This window comes from Diorhabda sublineata, chromosome 3 (assembly GCF_026230105.1).
Source record: "Diorhabda sublineata isolate icDioSubl1.1 chromosome 3, icDioSubl1.1, whole genome shotgun sequence".
NCBI classification, from domain to species: domain Eukaryota; kingdom Metazoa; phylum Arthropoda; class Insecta; order Coleoptera; family Chrysomelidae; genus Diorhabda; species Diorhabda sublineata.
Genome location: NC_079476.1, coordinates 17,695,599 through 17,712,366, shown reverse-complemented (window position 1 = coordinate 17,712,366; position 16,768 = coordinate 17,695,599). Strand labels below are relative to the sequence as shown.

At 32.4% G+C, this 16,768-nt stretch overlaps 1 protein-coding gene and 3 non-coding genes across 5 annotated transcripts in view; 3 read left to right on the top strand and 1 right to left on the bottom strand.

Annotated features, from left to right (window-relative positions):
* Nucleotides 1-16,768, bottom strand: part of LOC130441048 (syntaxin-binding protein 5) — a 263,671-nt gene that overhangs the window by 101,946 nt on the left and 144,957 nt on the right. For both annotated transcript variants that reach the window (XM_056774529.1, XM_056774530.1), the window contains exon 2: nucleotides 548-645. In XM_056774529.1, coding sequence (XP_056630507.1) covers nucleotides 548-645 — 98 coding nt within the window. The remainder of the gene's footprint in view (nucleotides 1-547; nucleotides 646-16,768) is intronic.
* Trnar-ucu (transfer RNA arginine (anticodon UCU)) lies at nucleotides 1,485-1,557 on the top strand. The gene has a single exon. It is a non-coding gene; the product is annotated as a tRNA-Arg (tRNA).
* Nucleotides 2,107-2,179, top strand: Trnar-ucu (transfer RNA arginine (anticodon UCU)). The gene has a single exon. It is a non-coding gene; the product is annotated as a tRNA-Arg (tRNA).
* Trnar-ucu (transfer RNA arginine (anticodon UCU)) lies at nucleotides 6,785-6,857 on the top strand. Its single transcript has one exon. It is a non-coding gene; the product is annotated as a tRNA-Arg (tRNA).

Below are 16,768 nucleotides of genomic sequence, written 5' to 3'. Positions count from 1 at the left end.
TTCCTTCTAAATGCAAATTGCAAGAAATTTTATACAGCGAAAGAGCGTTACCTTAAACGGTTAGGTATGTTTATCCCTGGCATATCCAAGGGTTCACGAGTTTGTATAAAGTAATTGGAGCTAATGTATAATTACTTAGGAGTTGTAGTAAGAGCTAAGAACGAAATAAATTAAACCAAAATACATTTTGGTTTTTCTTAATTCGAATCATACTGGTTTTATCATATATATATAACAGTAATTAGTTAAAATTTATAGCAAATTTCCGGAATTTTTTTTCAATTTTTTACATCTTAAACCTTTTTATATGTTTTTTTGATAAATCGTTTTGGTTTAGTTTCAAAGAATGCCATAATATTTGAACATGCATAGTGCGGTCCATGAGTTCTTAGCCGTGGAAAGAGAAGCAGTGTGGACTAGAGTGCACACCTCGGCTGGATCAATTTCATCGTCACTACACCATTTTATATTAACGCTGAATGTTTAACTAATAGATACCTACGTTGATTACACCAATGTAGGTCCTAATATTTTAAGGAAAGGATACATCCTGAGAGAGCCGCATTTTGAACCTATAGCCAACAGTTTTTGAACGGGATCGTACGCCATTGCGGTTGGTTGAAAAGGGAAGCCATGACGAAAAGTCTGAAACAATGAAAATAAAAATCAATAACGATTCTTATTATGGAACACCTCAGTTATCACGAAAACAGATTGTACGATTTATACATATAAATAAAGTCTTGTGATACGACTGGTATTTTGGTGGTATTTACGTTGTTGTCAGATCTTTCCTTTGTCCGGAAAAATTATGAACTTTGTTATATTCAAATGGATCACCCTGTATGTTTTTCACATTTCAGAATCCTCATTAAATATTCATTATTTTTCATCTGATGTTTCCTAAACCTAAATGCCATAATTTCGGAGCTATTACTACATTTGCATTAACTCCGCCGAAGTTGAAATAATATATTTAGGAGGCTATGACGGCTACAATAACAAATTTGACATTTCAATAAATTATTATTGAGTTTATTGGAAGCCACAATGGAACGTTTATCTGAAAAAGAAGAAACACAAAAATTTATAAAAATCGTACAAGCCGTTTGGCATTCTATACATAAAACTCACCCTATATGAAATAATGCAAAGTGAGATCGAGATTTTGTTCTGAAATTTAACTTTTTTTATGAACCAGGAAACTAGGAAGCAGAATAAAACACATAAAAATAGTGGGTCTATATATTATAATAATTTTTTTCTGTTACTATTTCAATTGATAGTATTGCAAATAAATTTTACCGTCAATGTCAATCATGAAATGTTAGTCCGCCTCTGTAGAATGTAAATAATTAATGATTCATGAAAAGTATGTTGAATAATTATTCAAATACATTAAGCTAAATATTTTATATAAATTTATTAAAATATCAAAATTCCTACATTCCAAGTTATGTAACAAATTAATTTATTTATTCAATGTCCCTGTAGCGCAGAGGATAGCGCGTTGGACTTCTAATCCAAAGGTCGTGGGTTCGATCCCCACCAGGGATGCTAAGAATTGTGACAAAACTTTTTTTTTCAAGTCAATCAAGTTATTGGAATCATTGTTTTATGATTACATTACATAAATTATATAATTTCGTCAAATGCAATGACTGATTTCACAAAAAGTAATACTAATGTTGTACAATTCATTCTTGGAATTAATTTCGAAATAATTAGGATATGTATGCGCCTTAAAATTAAATAAGAAAAAACTTAGACAGCGGAATTTCCATTCTTTTCGGTCAAATACGTATTTATCAGTCTGTACCGAGAAAAATGAGGAAATTCTAGTAATAATGTTCTGACTTTTCCACAATCTTCCATTTTTTCAAATATTCTGTTTGAATAAAGAAAACACGAAATGGAAGCCGAAAACTTTTTAATGCTACATTTTGTTTGATCTAAATAGATTCTTAGAAAAAAATGACGTGATGTATCAAATCAATTTATAATTAAAATTGTCTATATAATATATAATAACACCTAATAATGATGAAAAAGTTTTGTATAAAATGTTACAGCTCTTAATCAATATTCTCGACTAAATGATTCAACGTCCCTGTAGCGCAGCGGATAGCGCGTTGGACTTCTAATCCAAAGGTCGTGGGTTCGATCCCCACCAGGGATGGTAACGTGGAATTTTTTTATTCATTATTTTGTTGATTTATATTTCATTATAATAATAATAATTCAGAATAAATTGTTAACAGAACAAAAAATCCAAATATGCTATGTTCTGAAAATTAATTTTGCACAATTTTGCTTTTTTTAGTTCATTTTATTATAAGTTAAATTTATTCAATTCATATTAAATTCGTGAATTCTCATACTACGAGGCGTTGTCAAAAGAACCCTTTAGAGTGTGAGACATCAAGCGATTAAGGCAACTTTTGACGTTGGACCTTTAACAGTGAATTGAATTTTCTACAATACTCTTAATGACTCTTATCAAAATTAAAAATACAAATGTTCAAGTTTAATTTATTTAAATCCTAGTAAGCTCCTGAATTTTTATACTACAAGGCGTTGTCAAAAATTCGTTGAATGAATATATGATATCTGCAAAAATGTTTTCGTAATCCCGAAATTTCGTAATAGAAGAGTAGAAAGCATAAAATTGAAATGAAGTGCATTTCAACTAAAAACTGAAACTTGCATTTCTCTACAGAGAAAATAGTTTTTAGTTTACGAAAATTGTAAACTTAACATAAAAACTTTCATGTATACCTGCTGAATCGAAAGCTATTATAGAAACTAAAATTACTTGCAAAATTGGAAAGTTTTCAAGTACTAGATTTTTGTTGATATTCAACTATGTTTATTAAAAAATTAAAGAAACTATGGCAATCAACTTACTGACTGAATCCCAAGAAAAACTGTTAGCAGTTATGTCAAGCATTGGAGTAGAGCAACCAGAAGAGGAAGAGTCATTCAAAAATACAAACAAATTCGTCTGTACTTTACACAGCAAAATCGTCGTACTATCGTTTTCGAAAGCGGCAAGAAGAGTATGTAGTTGTACCACAATCTTTGTTCCAATTTTGGGTGCTCTTTTGAGACGGGTCAGAAAAACAGACTTTCCAATGCCAATAGGAGCAAAACATTCGTCGAATGACATGCGCATTACGACCACACGATGCGCCCAATCATACCAGCGTCTAACGTCAAAAGCATGGATTGATCGTGTGATACTGGATTAATTAAATTAAATTGAGTAGATCCGTGTGAGGAAAGCTCTGTTGTTCTGCAATTCAAGAATAGAGTATCAAAAAAGCAGAAAAACTATTTTGAATAAAAAAAACTTTATACCCCGTTTCTCGAGTTTTCCAAAGAAATTCATATAGCGTATATAGCTTATAGCTTTTTGCACTTCTAACCCAAAGGTCGTGAGCTATCATCTTAATAAAAAATAATGGCCAAAATATGTTTTCATTGACATAAATTCATTGTCAAGCGAGAGATCATAAAAAATTGCATGTTCCTGTAGCGCAGCGAATAGCGCTTTGTACTTCTAACCCAAAGGTCGTGAGCTATCATCTTTTTAATAAAAAATAATGGCCAAAATATGTTTTCATTGACATTAGTTCATTGTCAAGCGAGAGAGATCATAAAAAATTGTATGTTTCTGTAGCGCAGCGTATAGCGCTTTACACTTCTAACCCAAAGGTCGTGAGCTATCATCTTTTTAATAAAAAATAATGGTCAAAATATGTTTTCATTGACATTAGTTCATTGTCAAGCGAGAGAGATCATAAAAAATTGTATGTTTCTGTAGCGCAGCGTATAGCGCTTTACACTTCTAACCCAAAGGTCGTGAGCTATCATCTTTTTAATAAAAAATAATGGCCAAAATATGTTTTCGTTGACATAAATTCATTGCCAAGCGAGAGATCATGAAAAATTATATGTTCCTGTAGCGCAGCATATAGCGCTTTGCACTTCTAACCCAAATATCGTGAGCTATCATCTTTTTAATAAAAAATAATGGCCAAAATATGTTTTTGTTGACATAAATCCATTGTCAAGCGAGAGATCATAAAAAATTGTATGTTCCTGTAGCGCAGCGAATAGCGCTTTGTACTTCTAACCCAAAGGTCGTGAGCTATCAACTTCTTAATAAAAAATAATGGCCAAAATATGTTTTCATTGACATAAGTTCATTGTCAAGCGAGAGATCATAAAAAATTGTATGTTCCTGTAGCGCAGCGTATAGCGCTTTGCACTTCTAACCCAAAGGTCGTGAGCTATCAGCTTTTTAATAAAAAATAATGGCCAAAATATGTTTTCGTTGACATAAATTCATTGTCAAGCGAGAGATCATAAAAAATTGTATGTTCCTGTAGCGCAGCGAATAGCGCTTTGCACTTCTAACCCAAATTACGTGAGCTATCATCTTTTTAATAAAAAATAATGGCCAAAATATGTTTTCGTTGATATTAATTCATTGTCAAGCGAGAGATCATAAAAAATTGTATGTTCCTGTAGCGCAGCGTATAGCGCTTTGCACTTCTAACCCAAATGTCGTGAGCTATCATCTTTTTAATAGAAAATAATGGCCAAAATATGTTTTCGTTGACATAAATTCATTGTCAGCGAGTGATCATAAAAAATTGTATGTTCCTGTAGCGCAGCGTATAGCGCTTTGCACTTCTAACCCAATTACGTGAGCTATCATCTTTTTAATAAAAAATAATGACCAAAATATGTTTTCGTTGATATTAATTCATTGTCAAGCGAGAGATCATAAAAAATTGTATGTTCCTGTAGCGCAGCGTATAGCGCTTTGCACTTCTAACCCAAATGTCGTGAGCTATCATCTTTTTAATAGAAAATAATGGCCAAAATATGTTTTCGTTGACATAAATTCATTGTCAGCGAGAGATCATAAAAAATTGTATGTTCCTGTAGCGCAGCGTATAGCGCTTTGCACTTCTAACCCAATTACGTGAGCTATCATCTTTTTAATAAAAAATAATGACCAAAATATGTTTTCGTTGATATTAATTCATTGTCAAGCGAGAGATCATAAAAAATTGTATGTTCCTGTAGCGCAGCGTATAGCGCTTTGCACTTCTAACCCAAATGTCGTGAGCTATCATCTTTTTAATAGAAAATAATGGCCAAAATATGTTTTCGTTGACATGAATTCATTGTCAGCGAGAGATCATAAAAAATTGTATGTTCCTGTGGCGCAGCGTATAGCGCTTTGAACTTCTAGCCCAAAGGTCGTGGGCTACCATCTTTTTAATGAAAATAGTGGCCAAAATATTTTCTCATTGACATAAGTTCATTGTCAAGCGAGAGATCATAAAAAAATGTATGTTTCTGTAGCGCAGCGTATAGCGCTTTTCACTTCTATCTCAAAGGTCGTGAGTTACCATCTTTTTAATAAAAATAGTGGCCAAAATATTTTCTCATTGACATAAATTCATTGTCAAGCGAGAGATCATAAAAAATTGTATGTTCCTGTAGCGCGGCGGATAGCGCTTTGCACTTCTAACCCAAAGGTCGTGAGCTACCATCTTTTTAATAAAAAGAGTGGCCAAAATATTTTCTCATTGACATAAATTCTTGTCAAGCGAGAGATCATAAAAAATTGTATGTTCCTGTAGCGCAGCGTATAGCGCTTTTTACTTCTAACCCAAAGGTCGTGAGCTACCATCTTATTAATAAAAATAGTGGCCAAAATATTTTCTCATTGACATAAATTCATTGTCAAGCGAGAGATCGTAAAAAATTGTATGTTCCTGTAGCGCAGCGTATAGCGCTTAGCACTTCTAACCCAAAGGTCATGAGCTACCATCTTTTTAATAAAAATAGTGGCCAAAATATTTTCTCATTGACATAAGTTCATTGTCAAGCGAGAGATCATAAAAAAATGTATGTTTCTGTAGCGCAGCGTATAGCGCTTTTCACTTCTATCCCAAAGGTCGTGAGCTACCATCTTTTTAATAAAAATAGTGGCCAAAATATTTTCTCATTGACATAAATTCATTGTCAAGCGAGAGATCATAAAAAAATGTATGTTCCTGTAGCCCAGCGTATAGCGCTTTGCACTTCTAACCCAAAGGTCGTGAGCTATCATCTTTTTAATAAAAAATAATGGCCAAAATATATTTTCGTTGACATAAATTCATTGTCAAGCGAGAGATCATAAAAAATTGTATGTTCCTGTAGCGCAGCGTATAGCGCTTTGCACTTCTAACCCAAAGGTCGTGAGCTATCATCTTTTTAATAAAAAATAATGGCCAAAATATATTTTCGTTGACATAAATTCATTGTCAGCGAGAGATCATAAAAAATTGTATGTTCCTGTAGCGCAGCGTATAGCGCTTTGCACTTCTAACCCAAAGGTCGTGAGCTATAATCTTTTTAATAAAAATAGTGGCCAAAATATTTTCTCATTGACATAAATTCATTGTCAAGCGAGAGATCATAAAAAAATGTATGTTCCTGTAGCCCAGCGTATAGCGCTTTGCACTTCTAACCCAAAGGTCGTGAGCTACCATCTTTTTAATAAAAAATAATGGCCAAAATATATTTTCGTTGACTTAAATTCATTGTCAAGCGAGAGATCATAAAAAATTGTATGTTCCTGTAGCGCAGCGTATAGCGCTTTGCACTTCTAACCCAAAGGTCGTGAGCTATCATCTTTTTAATAAAAAATAATGGTCAAAATATTTTCTCATTGACATAAGTTCATTGTCAAGGGAGAGATCATAAAAAAATGTATGTCCCTGTAGCGCAGCGGATAGCGCGTTGGACTTCTAATCCAAAGGTCGTGGGTTCGATCCCCACCAGGGATGTTGGGCAATTTAAATTTATTTTTATTTCAGTTAATGATTAATTACATCGATGACATTGGTATGAATACAAAATATTCTTCTATAGTAGAGAGTTAAGTAATGGTTGCTACGAAAATTTCAATATTTTCCTTTGAAACTTTCAAGTGCAGAATAATTAATTTCGAAATTATTGAGATAAAGTGAAAAAAAAATTGCACTTTCTCCGATGTACGAAGTTGTTTGAAAAATCTTCGATCTCAACCTGAAGATGTCAGCATGAATCAATATACGAATTACTCTTCGGAATTGATAAATCACTCACCCTATTAATATTAACTAGATCTAGCCCCCTATGACTTTTTCCTGTTCCAACACATCAAATTTTTTTTGCGGTTAAGAAATTTCCACCAGATGAGGACGCTATAGCATTCGTAAACGCCTATTTTGAGGAGAAAGGCAGAGACTATTATTTGAAATATTTGAAGGAGACATTTTGTTTCTTTGTTAGGTTGGAAAACAACTTTTCAGACAAGCCTCCAACATATCTCTAAAGTTCTCAATAAAAAAAACGAAAGGCTGATAAATCGCTCAGCTTAGTTCTTCTTAATCATTTGAATACAAACACTACTTTGACCTTGCGCTACACTTTTCAAACTTGGCTTGAGGCCACCTAACATCTAACTATGTTCAGTAAAGTTCTTTTCAAATTCGAAAGCATCCACCACTCACCAAATCTTGTTGGGCGAACTGATCCAAGCCGCCGTTCTCTAATCACCTTTGTTTATATTTCTCTTCTTGTTGCTCTACTCCAATGCCTGAAATAACCCCAAATAGTTTTTCATGGTATTATATCTTTTTACCGTGGTTTCGGATTAGATTATTGGGTTCCACATTATTGTGAACTAATAATATTTTACGGAAGTTTGATATTAAAATGTGTTTCTTGTACTTCTTTTGAGCCTCTTCATAGGAAGCACAGTCGATTCGTAATTTCGGCTTGATTGAGTAGTTTGAAGGGCTTGATCAGTAGGTTGATTACCACAGTTTCTTGAATTTATTACTACAAGTTTGATAACGAAAATATAGTTGAATATCAACAAAAATCTAATAGGTAAAAACTTTTCAATTTCGCAAGTAATACATTTTTTATAATAGCTTTCGATACACCAGGTGTGCATGAAAGTTTTTATGTTAAGTTCACAATTCTCGTAAACTAAAAACTATTTCCTCTGTAGCGAAATGCAATTTTCAGTCAAGTTTTTTGTTGCAATGCACTTCATTTCAATTTTATGCTTCCTACTCTTAAGAAATTCATTCGATATACCGAAAAGCAAATTGCTTCCTACATTGAAATTCAAAGTTATATCAGTATGAATTGTCGTATAGTTCGAAGTAACTCGAATGAACGATTATATAGTTCGAATTTTCGCGTCAATTAAGTAATTTTAGTTCGCAATTACAAAGGTATATATATATATATATATATATATATATATATATATATATATATATATATATATATATATATACAGTGCTTTTCAGATAAAAGTATCCACCTTTAATAACTTTTGTAATACTGGTATTTAGAAAAAATCCAAAAACACGTCAATTTATGTTGGAAGGGGCAAGCATTATGGCTTATTTAAACTTACTGGAAAAGCCACCCCCTCACCCCTAGCAGCATCCCCTTTATTTTTTTAAATTACTTGTCATATTTTTTATGTAAAATTTGGATACTCCTCTTTGAGCTGATTTCAAAAATGTATAATACTTGTCGGTTAAAGTGGTTAGTTTATGAGATAAACAATTTTTCTTTTAAGAGCACAAATTTTACTTATTATTTACTTTCACCTTATTTGCCTGTACTAAAATGGGTTGTACAACAGTTCAAACTCTTTAATCTTTTTAACTGTGCTATTTATTATGAAGTTACAATAAGTGTTCAAAATGAGTACCATTCACTTCCATACAATGGTATAATCTATTTTGAAATGCCTCTCTGACATTGCTTAATACGGCTGGATTTAATTGTCGACATTCATTTTCTATCCTCTCTCGTAAATCATCCAGAGATTCTGGTTGGGTAGCATAAACTTTTGTTTTTAAATACCCCCATAAAAAGAAGTCCAGGGGTGTTAAATCCGGTGACCTAGGTGGCCACTCCATCATCTGCCCCCTTCTACCTATCCAACGACAGGCATAGCATAGTGTGGGGGAGCTCCGTCTTGTTGAAATACCAGTAAATCTTCGGAAAGGTTATCATCATTTTCTATTATTGTTGTAATACGTGGGTCAACCCCTTCCCTGAGTAACTCAAGATATGATTCACCATTTAAATTTCCGTTGATGAAGAAAGGTCCGACAATGTGGTCACCTAGGATACCACACCAAACGTTTAACTTTTGGGGATGTTGTGTATGGAATTCACGCATAATATGTGGATCACTTTCAGCCCAATATCTACAATTATGCCTACTTACTAAGCCATTTAATGACCATGAGCATTCATCAGAAAAGCAAATATTGTTTAACAATTGTGGATTGTTATTGATAATTTGCGTCATTGATTCGCAAAGCTCTAGACGACGATAAAAATCATCTTCATTCAACTCGTGCACCAACTTAACTTTGTATGGGTGGTACTTGAATTTATGTAGAACTCGGAAAACTGTAGAAGATGAAACACCGATCGCTCTACTTATTGTTGACAACGATTGGGGTTGTTGAGCCTCTAAGCTGACTTGCCCTAAAATTGCCACTTGGATTGCTTCGTTATTTACGAGTCCCTCTCGCTTATGCACTTTATTGCAAACAGACCCTGTTGTGGTAAATTTCTCCATCAGTTGAATTACATACTTATGAGTTGCATGTCTTCCGTCATGTAATTCGTTAAATATTCTAGCAGCAGCTCTTGCACAATTATTATTTTGGTAGTATAAACCTACAATTTCAATTCTTTCTTGCAAAGAGTAAACCATTTCAGAGAAACAAAATAAATAATGTATCAAATTACACTATCAATAGTGACTACAAATTCTAGTTGACAATGTCAAACTTTAATAAAAAGTAGAGTTTTTTGTTGTTTGGATTTTTTAAGTAGAATAAATAGCACAGTTAAAAAGATTAAAGAGTTTGAACTGTTGTACAACCCATTTTAGTACATGCAAATAAGGTGAAAGAAAATAATAAGTAAAATTTGTGCTCTTAAAAGAAAAATTGTTTATCTCATAAACTAACCACTTTAACCTACAAGTATTATACATTTTTGAAATCAGCTCAAAGAGAAGTATCCAAATTTTACATAAAAAATATGACAAGTAATTTAAAAAAATAAAGGGGATGCTGCTAGGGGTGAGGGGGTGGCTTTTCCAGTAAGTTTAAATAAGCCATAATGCTTGCCCCTTCCAACATAAATTGACGTGTTTTTGGATTTTTTCTAAATACCAGTATTACAAAAGTTATTAAAGGTGGATACTTTTATCTGAAAAGCACTGTACTATATACCAGTAATGATAAATGACATCTTCGTCACAACTACATGTATTTTTAAAGGTATTGAACAAACCAATTTAATGATACTAATCTTGATTCTATTTGCTGTGGTTGATATGGAGAAAAGCTCCTAATCCTAACGTCCTACGTGCAGATGCGTTTAAGATAATAGAGGAACAATATTTAGATGAAATAATTTCCCTGTTTAATGAGATCTATGCCAGTAAGTTTAAATAAGCCATAATGCTTGCCCCTTCCAACATAAATTGACGTGTTTTTGGATTTTTTCTAAATACCGGTATTACAAAAGTTATTAAAGGTGGATACTTTTATCAGAAAAGCACTGTATATATATATATATATATATATATATATATATATATATATATATATATATATATATATATATATATATATTCAATTTAATTAAGCATTGTGAATATCACAAAAACGAAAATGTACTTTTTATTTCAGAATAGAAAAATATACAGATGGAACAGATATGGCATAAAGTTATGATTATGTTTTTGTTGCTAAATCTTATTGATTCTTGGTCTCTTTTAAATTAAAGTTAGATTTTCAAACATATGAAAAATTATCCTTCTTCAACGTGAATTCTCCACTTTTAGAATGATTAAACCAAAGCTGTGCCGTTCGCACATTAACTGTAACTTCTCATTAAATTTCACATATGCTCCTTGTTGCCACGGCTGCTTTAAATGTATATTTCTAATGACGACTTAACAATACACCAATTTTATATTTATCACACTCTATACTCTATTATATGAACTTACTGCGTCGTCAATGAACAAAGAGAGAATGATTAAAAAAAGTAAAGCAATTGTAATCGTGTTGGCGACAATGTAATTTCGGTTTTGTAGGATAAAATAAAACTTTTTTTCAACAAAAAATAGTTATTAATCAATTATATATTTCATATTTTGCTTTTAGCGCGCTCATAAAATTTCTGATCCTTACCAGGTGCGATTGAAGATCATCGTTATTTGCGAAAGTTTGACCATTCAAAGAATTCTGCAAACTTCGAAATAAATAGTAATCAGATAATGCCAGATTAGGGCTGTATGGGGAATGTGGCATCACTTCCCAGCCAAACTCCAATAGTTCCCACGGGTTGCCAAAGATGTTTTAGGCATTGAATTATCATGTTGGAACACTAAACCCTTCCGATTTGATTATTCTGGCCGTATTTTTTTCGATTGTTTGATCCAGTTTTATCGATTTTTGGCAGTAAACATCAGAATTGATGATTTGGTTCCTTGAAAGCAGCTCAAAAAACACAACAGCTCTGTAATCTCACCAAATTGATAGCATGAGCTTTTTTGTTGTTTTGCAGCTTTCGATGTGGTTTGCGTTGGTTCATCCTGTTTTTTTTGTAACACCAGTGATGATTCTTCATTGGTTTCATTTCGTTTAAGGTGCATATCGCAAATGTTGATTCTTTGTGTTAAATGAATTTCTTTCAATTCGTGAGATACCCAAATATCAAGCTTCTTAACAAGCCCAAGACATTTGTTGTTGTTTTTCAATTGTTGTGTGCTTTACATATAGCCTCCTCGCAACCTCTCGATGACAATGACGATCCTCTTCAATTATGAATTTGATTTAGTCATTATCAACTTAACATTATCAACTAGGTCGACCTTTGCAAAAATGTATTTATGTAAATACATGGTGTTTTTCGTGATAGAGGTGCAAGACTAACTAGTCTATTAGTTCAAAATAAAACACCTACTGACATGAGAGGCAAAAACCTCAGCGGAAATACAATCAAAGGTGTGTTACTATCCATAAACACATTTCTCAATTTGAGATTAGAGAAACCCACTATGGGATCAAAAAGAAACAATGTATGAAATGTTCCAAATCGAACATCGTGAATTGAAACATAAAGTGGATAGAAGATAGATTGAAATTTAGAAAATCTAGAAAATCGATAAGAAAGTATGTTAATCGAATGACTATATTGAAAAATATAAATATCGTTGCAATTTTTTTATTTTGATTTGAAAACAAAAACCATTCATACCTCATCAAATATTTAAATTAAGAAAACTATATCATCCGAGGTATGTGTAGAATCCTGCAAAATGAAACTCCAATATTAAAATGGATACGATAAAAGTAATAAATTTTGTAACAGCCAGGTAGTTGGTGGAGTACATAAAAAGTCAAAAGTCATGAAATATTATCCTCTAGACTACGTCGTTTTTTAAAAGTCAACTTTCCACGGGCACATATGTGTTTCCTCTGATAGGTGAAACAACTCTTGAAAGAGTTTGAAATTCTTGATTCCAATTTTCATTCCTTAATATTTAACCGTACTTACAACTATTGAAATTGAAGCAACTACAGTAGGTACAGCGGATACGTCAATACGAATTATCATATGAATCAAACGAAAAGTTCTGGAAACTCAATAGAAATAATTCTTATGGCTAATATTCCTCAAGTGTCCCAAGGCTCAGTACTAGGCTCTATTTTGTTTTTTCTATTTATAAACGACATCGTCTAGATGGACATCAGTGGTAAAATATTTCTATTTGCAGTTAACACAACCCTGACCTCACGGCACTTCATAGGACAATATCTAGTGACCTAATCACCCTTAAATCATGGTGCGATTCTAATTTTCTGTTTCAACTTAAATAACACCACCACGTCATTGAATCTGTAAAATTCTTATGGCTTGTTGTGGACAATTCCTTTAAATGGGAGTTTGACGCTGAGATCAGTTTCCAAAGAACTGAATTTATCCACCTCCTTAACAGTTTATTATACCTTTATTGAGTCGCATCCCCTTCTGGGGTACGTGTGGTGCGACTCAATTTGAGCGAATCTTCGAACTATGAAAGAGATATTTACTCGGACTAAATAGAGAGCTCACTGCAAGGAATTGATCGTTGCACGCTTATCTAATCACAGCACGACTTTTATCTACTTACTCCACTTTCAGAATTAGTTAAGAGCTCAATATTTTACAATGCAAAAAATGCACAATCACTTGCCAATTGAAATCAAATCGGTATCATCTTTTTTCGCATTCCATAATAATTTGAGGGAATATTTACTGGAAAGTACCTTCTACTCTGTAAACTATTCTAATAATAAGATTTAATTCCGGGCATTCTGTAGACTGGTTTAATTTTTGCTATCTACTAATTATTACCTATTACTATTACCTGTAATTTTGTTATTCATTGTGTTTTTCTTCTGTTTATTGAAATTTTGTTTTATTTGTATCATTATTAAGTCATTTTTTTGTTTGTTGTTTAGTTTTTACAAAACTTTTGTTTACAAATTGAAACAATTTTTTGACAATAAAGCATTTCTCTCTCTCTTCCACAGTTCGGCATTTTAGGAATTTGAAATTAAAAAAGAAATTCAACTTTTTGTTAATTGTTTGTATTTTATTTATATGGTTAATATCAATATATTTAGCATAACTCCTTTGATAAAAATATTGATATACTGGGTAAATAAGATACAAAATTCAGAATTAATGTTATCGTTCTACCAAGAACCTAATCCTTTGGATTAAGTCCATAATTCTTCTACAAATATAACTTGCCTTGAAAATCACGTTTTTCACTATATTTTTACTATATTCCATTAATGCTTTTCTGTTGTCTACCTTTTTAACATGCTTTCATGAATTTCATCTGTATGGGGGTTTGTGAGTTTTGAGCTTGTTTGTAACTCTCCGTTGCACTAATAGCAAGTGATTGATTACTGTTAATATACCCCATCACTTTAATTGCATTCGTTAGCCGAACGGACTAAGTCTTAAACCCCTGATTTCGCCGGTTGTGGGTTCAAATCCCGTTCACGCTGTAAAAAAAATTTCGGCAAATTTTGTTTTGAAATTATCACTACAAAGTACAAAGTTCCATTTAATTGTTTGAAATTAAAAAAAAATCGCTAGTGGTGAACCTAAAATTCTAAAAATAATGTTCAGGTATTTCTCTTTTGTTATATTTTTTTTTTCTAAAAGTGTAATGTAACCCGTTCTTGAGATATAACCGATGGCAGCTCTTAGTCGCTCACCCGGTATATATAATTTGTTATCGAGTCGTTCTCTACGTGAACATATTCAAATCAAGATTCGCCATCAATTAAATTGCGGTAGAACATTGTCAGAAGTGAACCATTAATCTTATTATAGAGGTACTTTATCTCTTTCAAATTTCTAGGAAACTTCAACATACTGATATTGATGGATTTTTATAGAACAACCTCGGAATTCCTTTCGTTTTTGTAAAAGCTTAAACCATATATTTTCTCTCGAAGTTACAATCAAATTGTCGATCATCAAGTTAAACTTGAGATTTTGTTAAGTTTTTATATCACATTTTGTGATATAAAACAAAATCCACTTTATTTATAAACACTGACAAAACAATTTGGATATAAACAGTCAATAACTGTGATTTAATTGTGAATTAAGGATAAGATATAACTATGAAGACAACAAATAACGATATATGTAAAGAAATACTAAATATGTATCTACGAAAAACTTCACAACCATTTTCAAAGACAACTAGCAATTTTAGGGTGCTTTTATCCCTTGAGATGAGGATATTTCAGGTAAACAAAAAGGTGGACCGAGTACATAATCCGGTAATCGTGATGGATTCAATAAGATTATTACCAGGAATTTAGTACCTGATCCACTTTGTAAAGTAAATTAAAACCTAGAATATCTAAATCCTTTAAATTGCTTTTTAATATTAGGTAGGTACTAAATAATATAGAATAGAGAAATAAATTTTTATTCCGAAAGCCGCAAAATGTAAAATTCGTTGCTGTTTCACATTCTTCAAACAGATAAGGTAGTTTTGGGGTTTAAATGACAAAAATGGTATTAGTAGTAGATTTAATGCTAAATCAACAAGGAAACAAATTGCTTGTTTTAATAATTTCAAATTTAATAAACAGTTATTACAAAAAAGTGACAAAATTCTTTGGTGCTGCTCAGTAGAAGGATGTAAAGCAGGTGGATGGAGGTAAGTTAGGTTCATTTCAAAATCAAAATCCTGAGCTGCATAATCTTTAATCACGAATTGTCTAATCTTCATGACAAGCACGAGTTGACACATTATAACAGAAGATAAAATTTTATGGAGGGTATCAGACGAGTTGGCGCACGCCTCAATTTTTATATTGATCATAGTGCATCATCCAAATTTTTTCCTCCTTCGTTGTTGATATTATATGTTTATGTCTCGTTCCGTATGTTGATTATTCTAGCTGCGTTCAACTATTTTCCAACTACAATGCACCCACTCTACATAACTTACTTCAGTTCTCTAGTTTTCTGAAGATGAAGACTTGACTGTTTGAGAAAATCTCATAATTGTCTAAGTAGATATATCTATTTCGTTCGTAGTCAACAAAGGCTTCAAATAAGGGTGCTGCATATCCCCAAGACTTTTCAAAATTGACAACAATTTCAACAACTTGAGAAAATAAATTCAAATAAATGGCGATATGAATTGGCAATGACACCTGGTATTACACCCTTCAGTTTGCGCATGATCAGTTAATCTGCGAAAGTGACAGAGATGATGAATACTTGGCACGCAAACTAAAGATAGAATACATCAATAAGATGTATAATAAACAAAGCAAAACAACAACTTAATGACTAAATAGAATAGAAGAAATAAATAGAAGCCACAAAAATGAACGGTTAGGTTAGGTGAGATTAGGTTAGGTTAGGTTAGGTTAGGTTAGGTTAGGTTAGGTTAGGTTAGGTTAGGTTAGGTTAGGTTAGGTTAGGTTAGGTTAGGTAATATGTGCAAGCGACAGAGATGATGAATGATGAATACTTGGCACGCAAACTAAAGATAGAATACACAAATAAAATGTATAATAAACAAAGCAGAAACAACAACTTAATAACTAAATAGAATAGAAGAAAAAAATAGAAGCCACAAAAATGAACGGTTAGGTTAGGTGAGATTAGGTTAGGTTAGGTTAGGTTAGGTTAGGTTAGGTTAGGTTAGGTTAGGTTAGGTTAGGTTAGGTTAGGTAATATGTGCAAGCGACAGAGATGATGAATGATGAATACTTGGCACGCAAGCTAAAGAAAGAATACATAAATAAGATGTATAATAAACAAAGCAAAAACAACAACTAAATGACTAAATAGAATAGAAAAGAAAAATAGCAGCCACAAAAATGAACGTATTAAGAAGAACAAATAAAACGTCAATGTTAGCTCAAAACAGAAAGAAAGGAAGACCAAGTTTATTATGAATGAATGGACTAAGAAAATGAATGTACGAAATCTGAATGATAAGAGCTGCAACGATAGGAAATAGTGACATTTAGGCATCGGACAACGTCTTAGAACAAATTAATATGTCAAAGTGTTCCTTATTTATATAGATGTAATTCAGATATCCGCCACA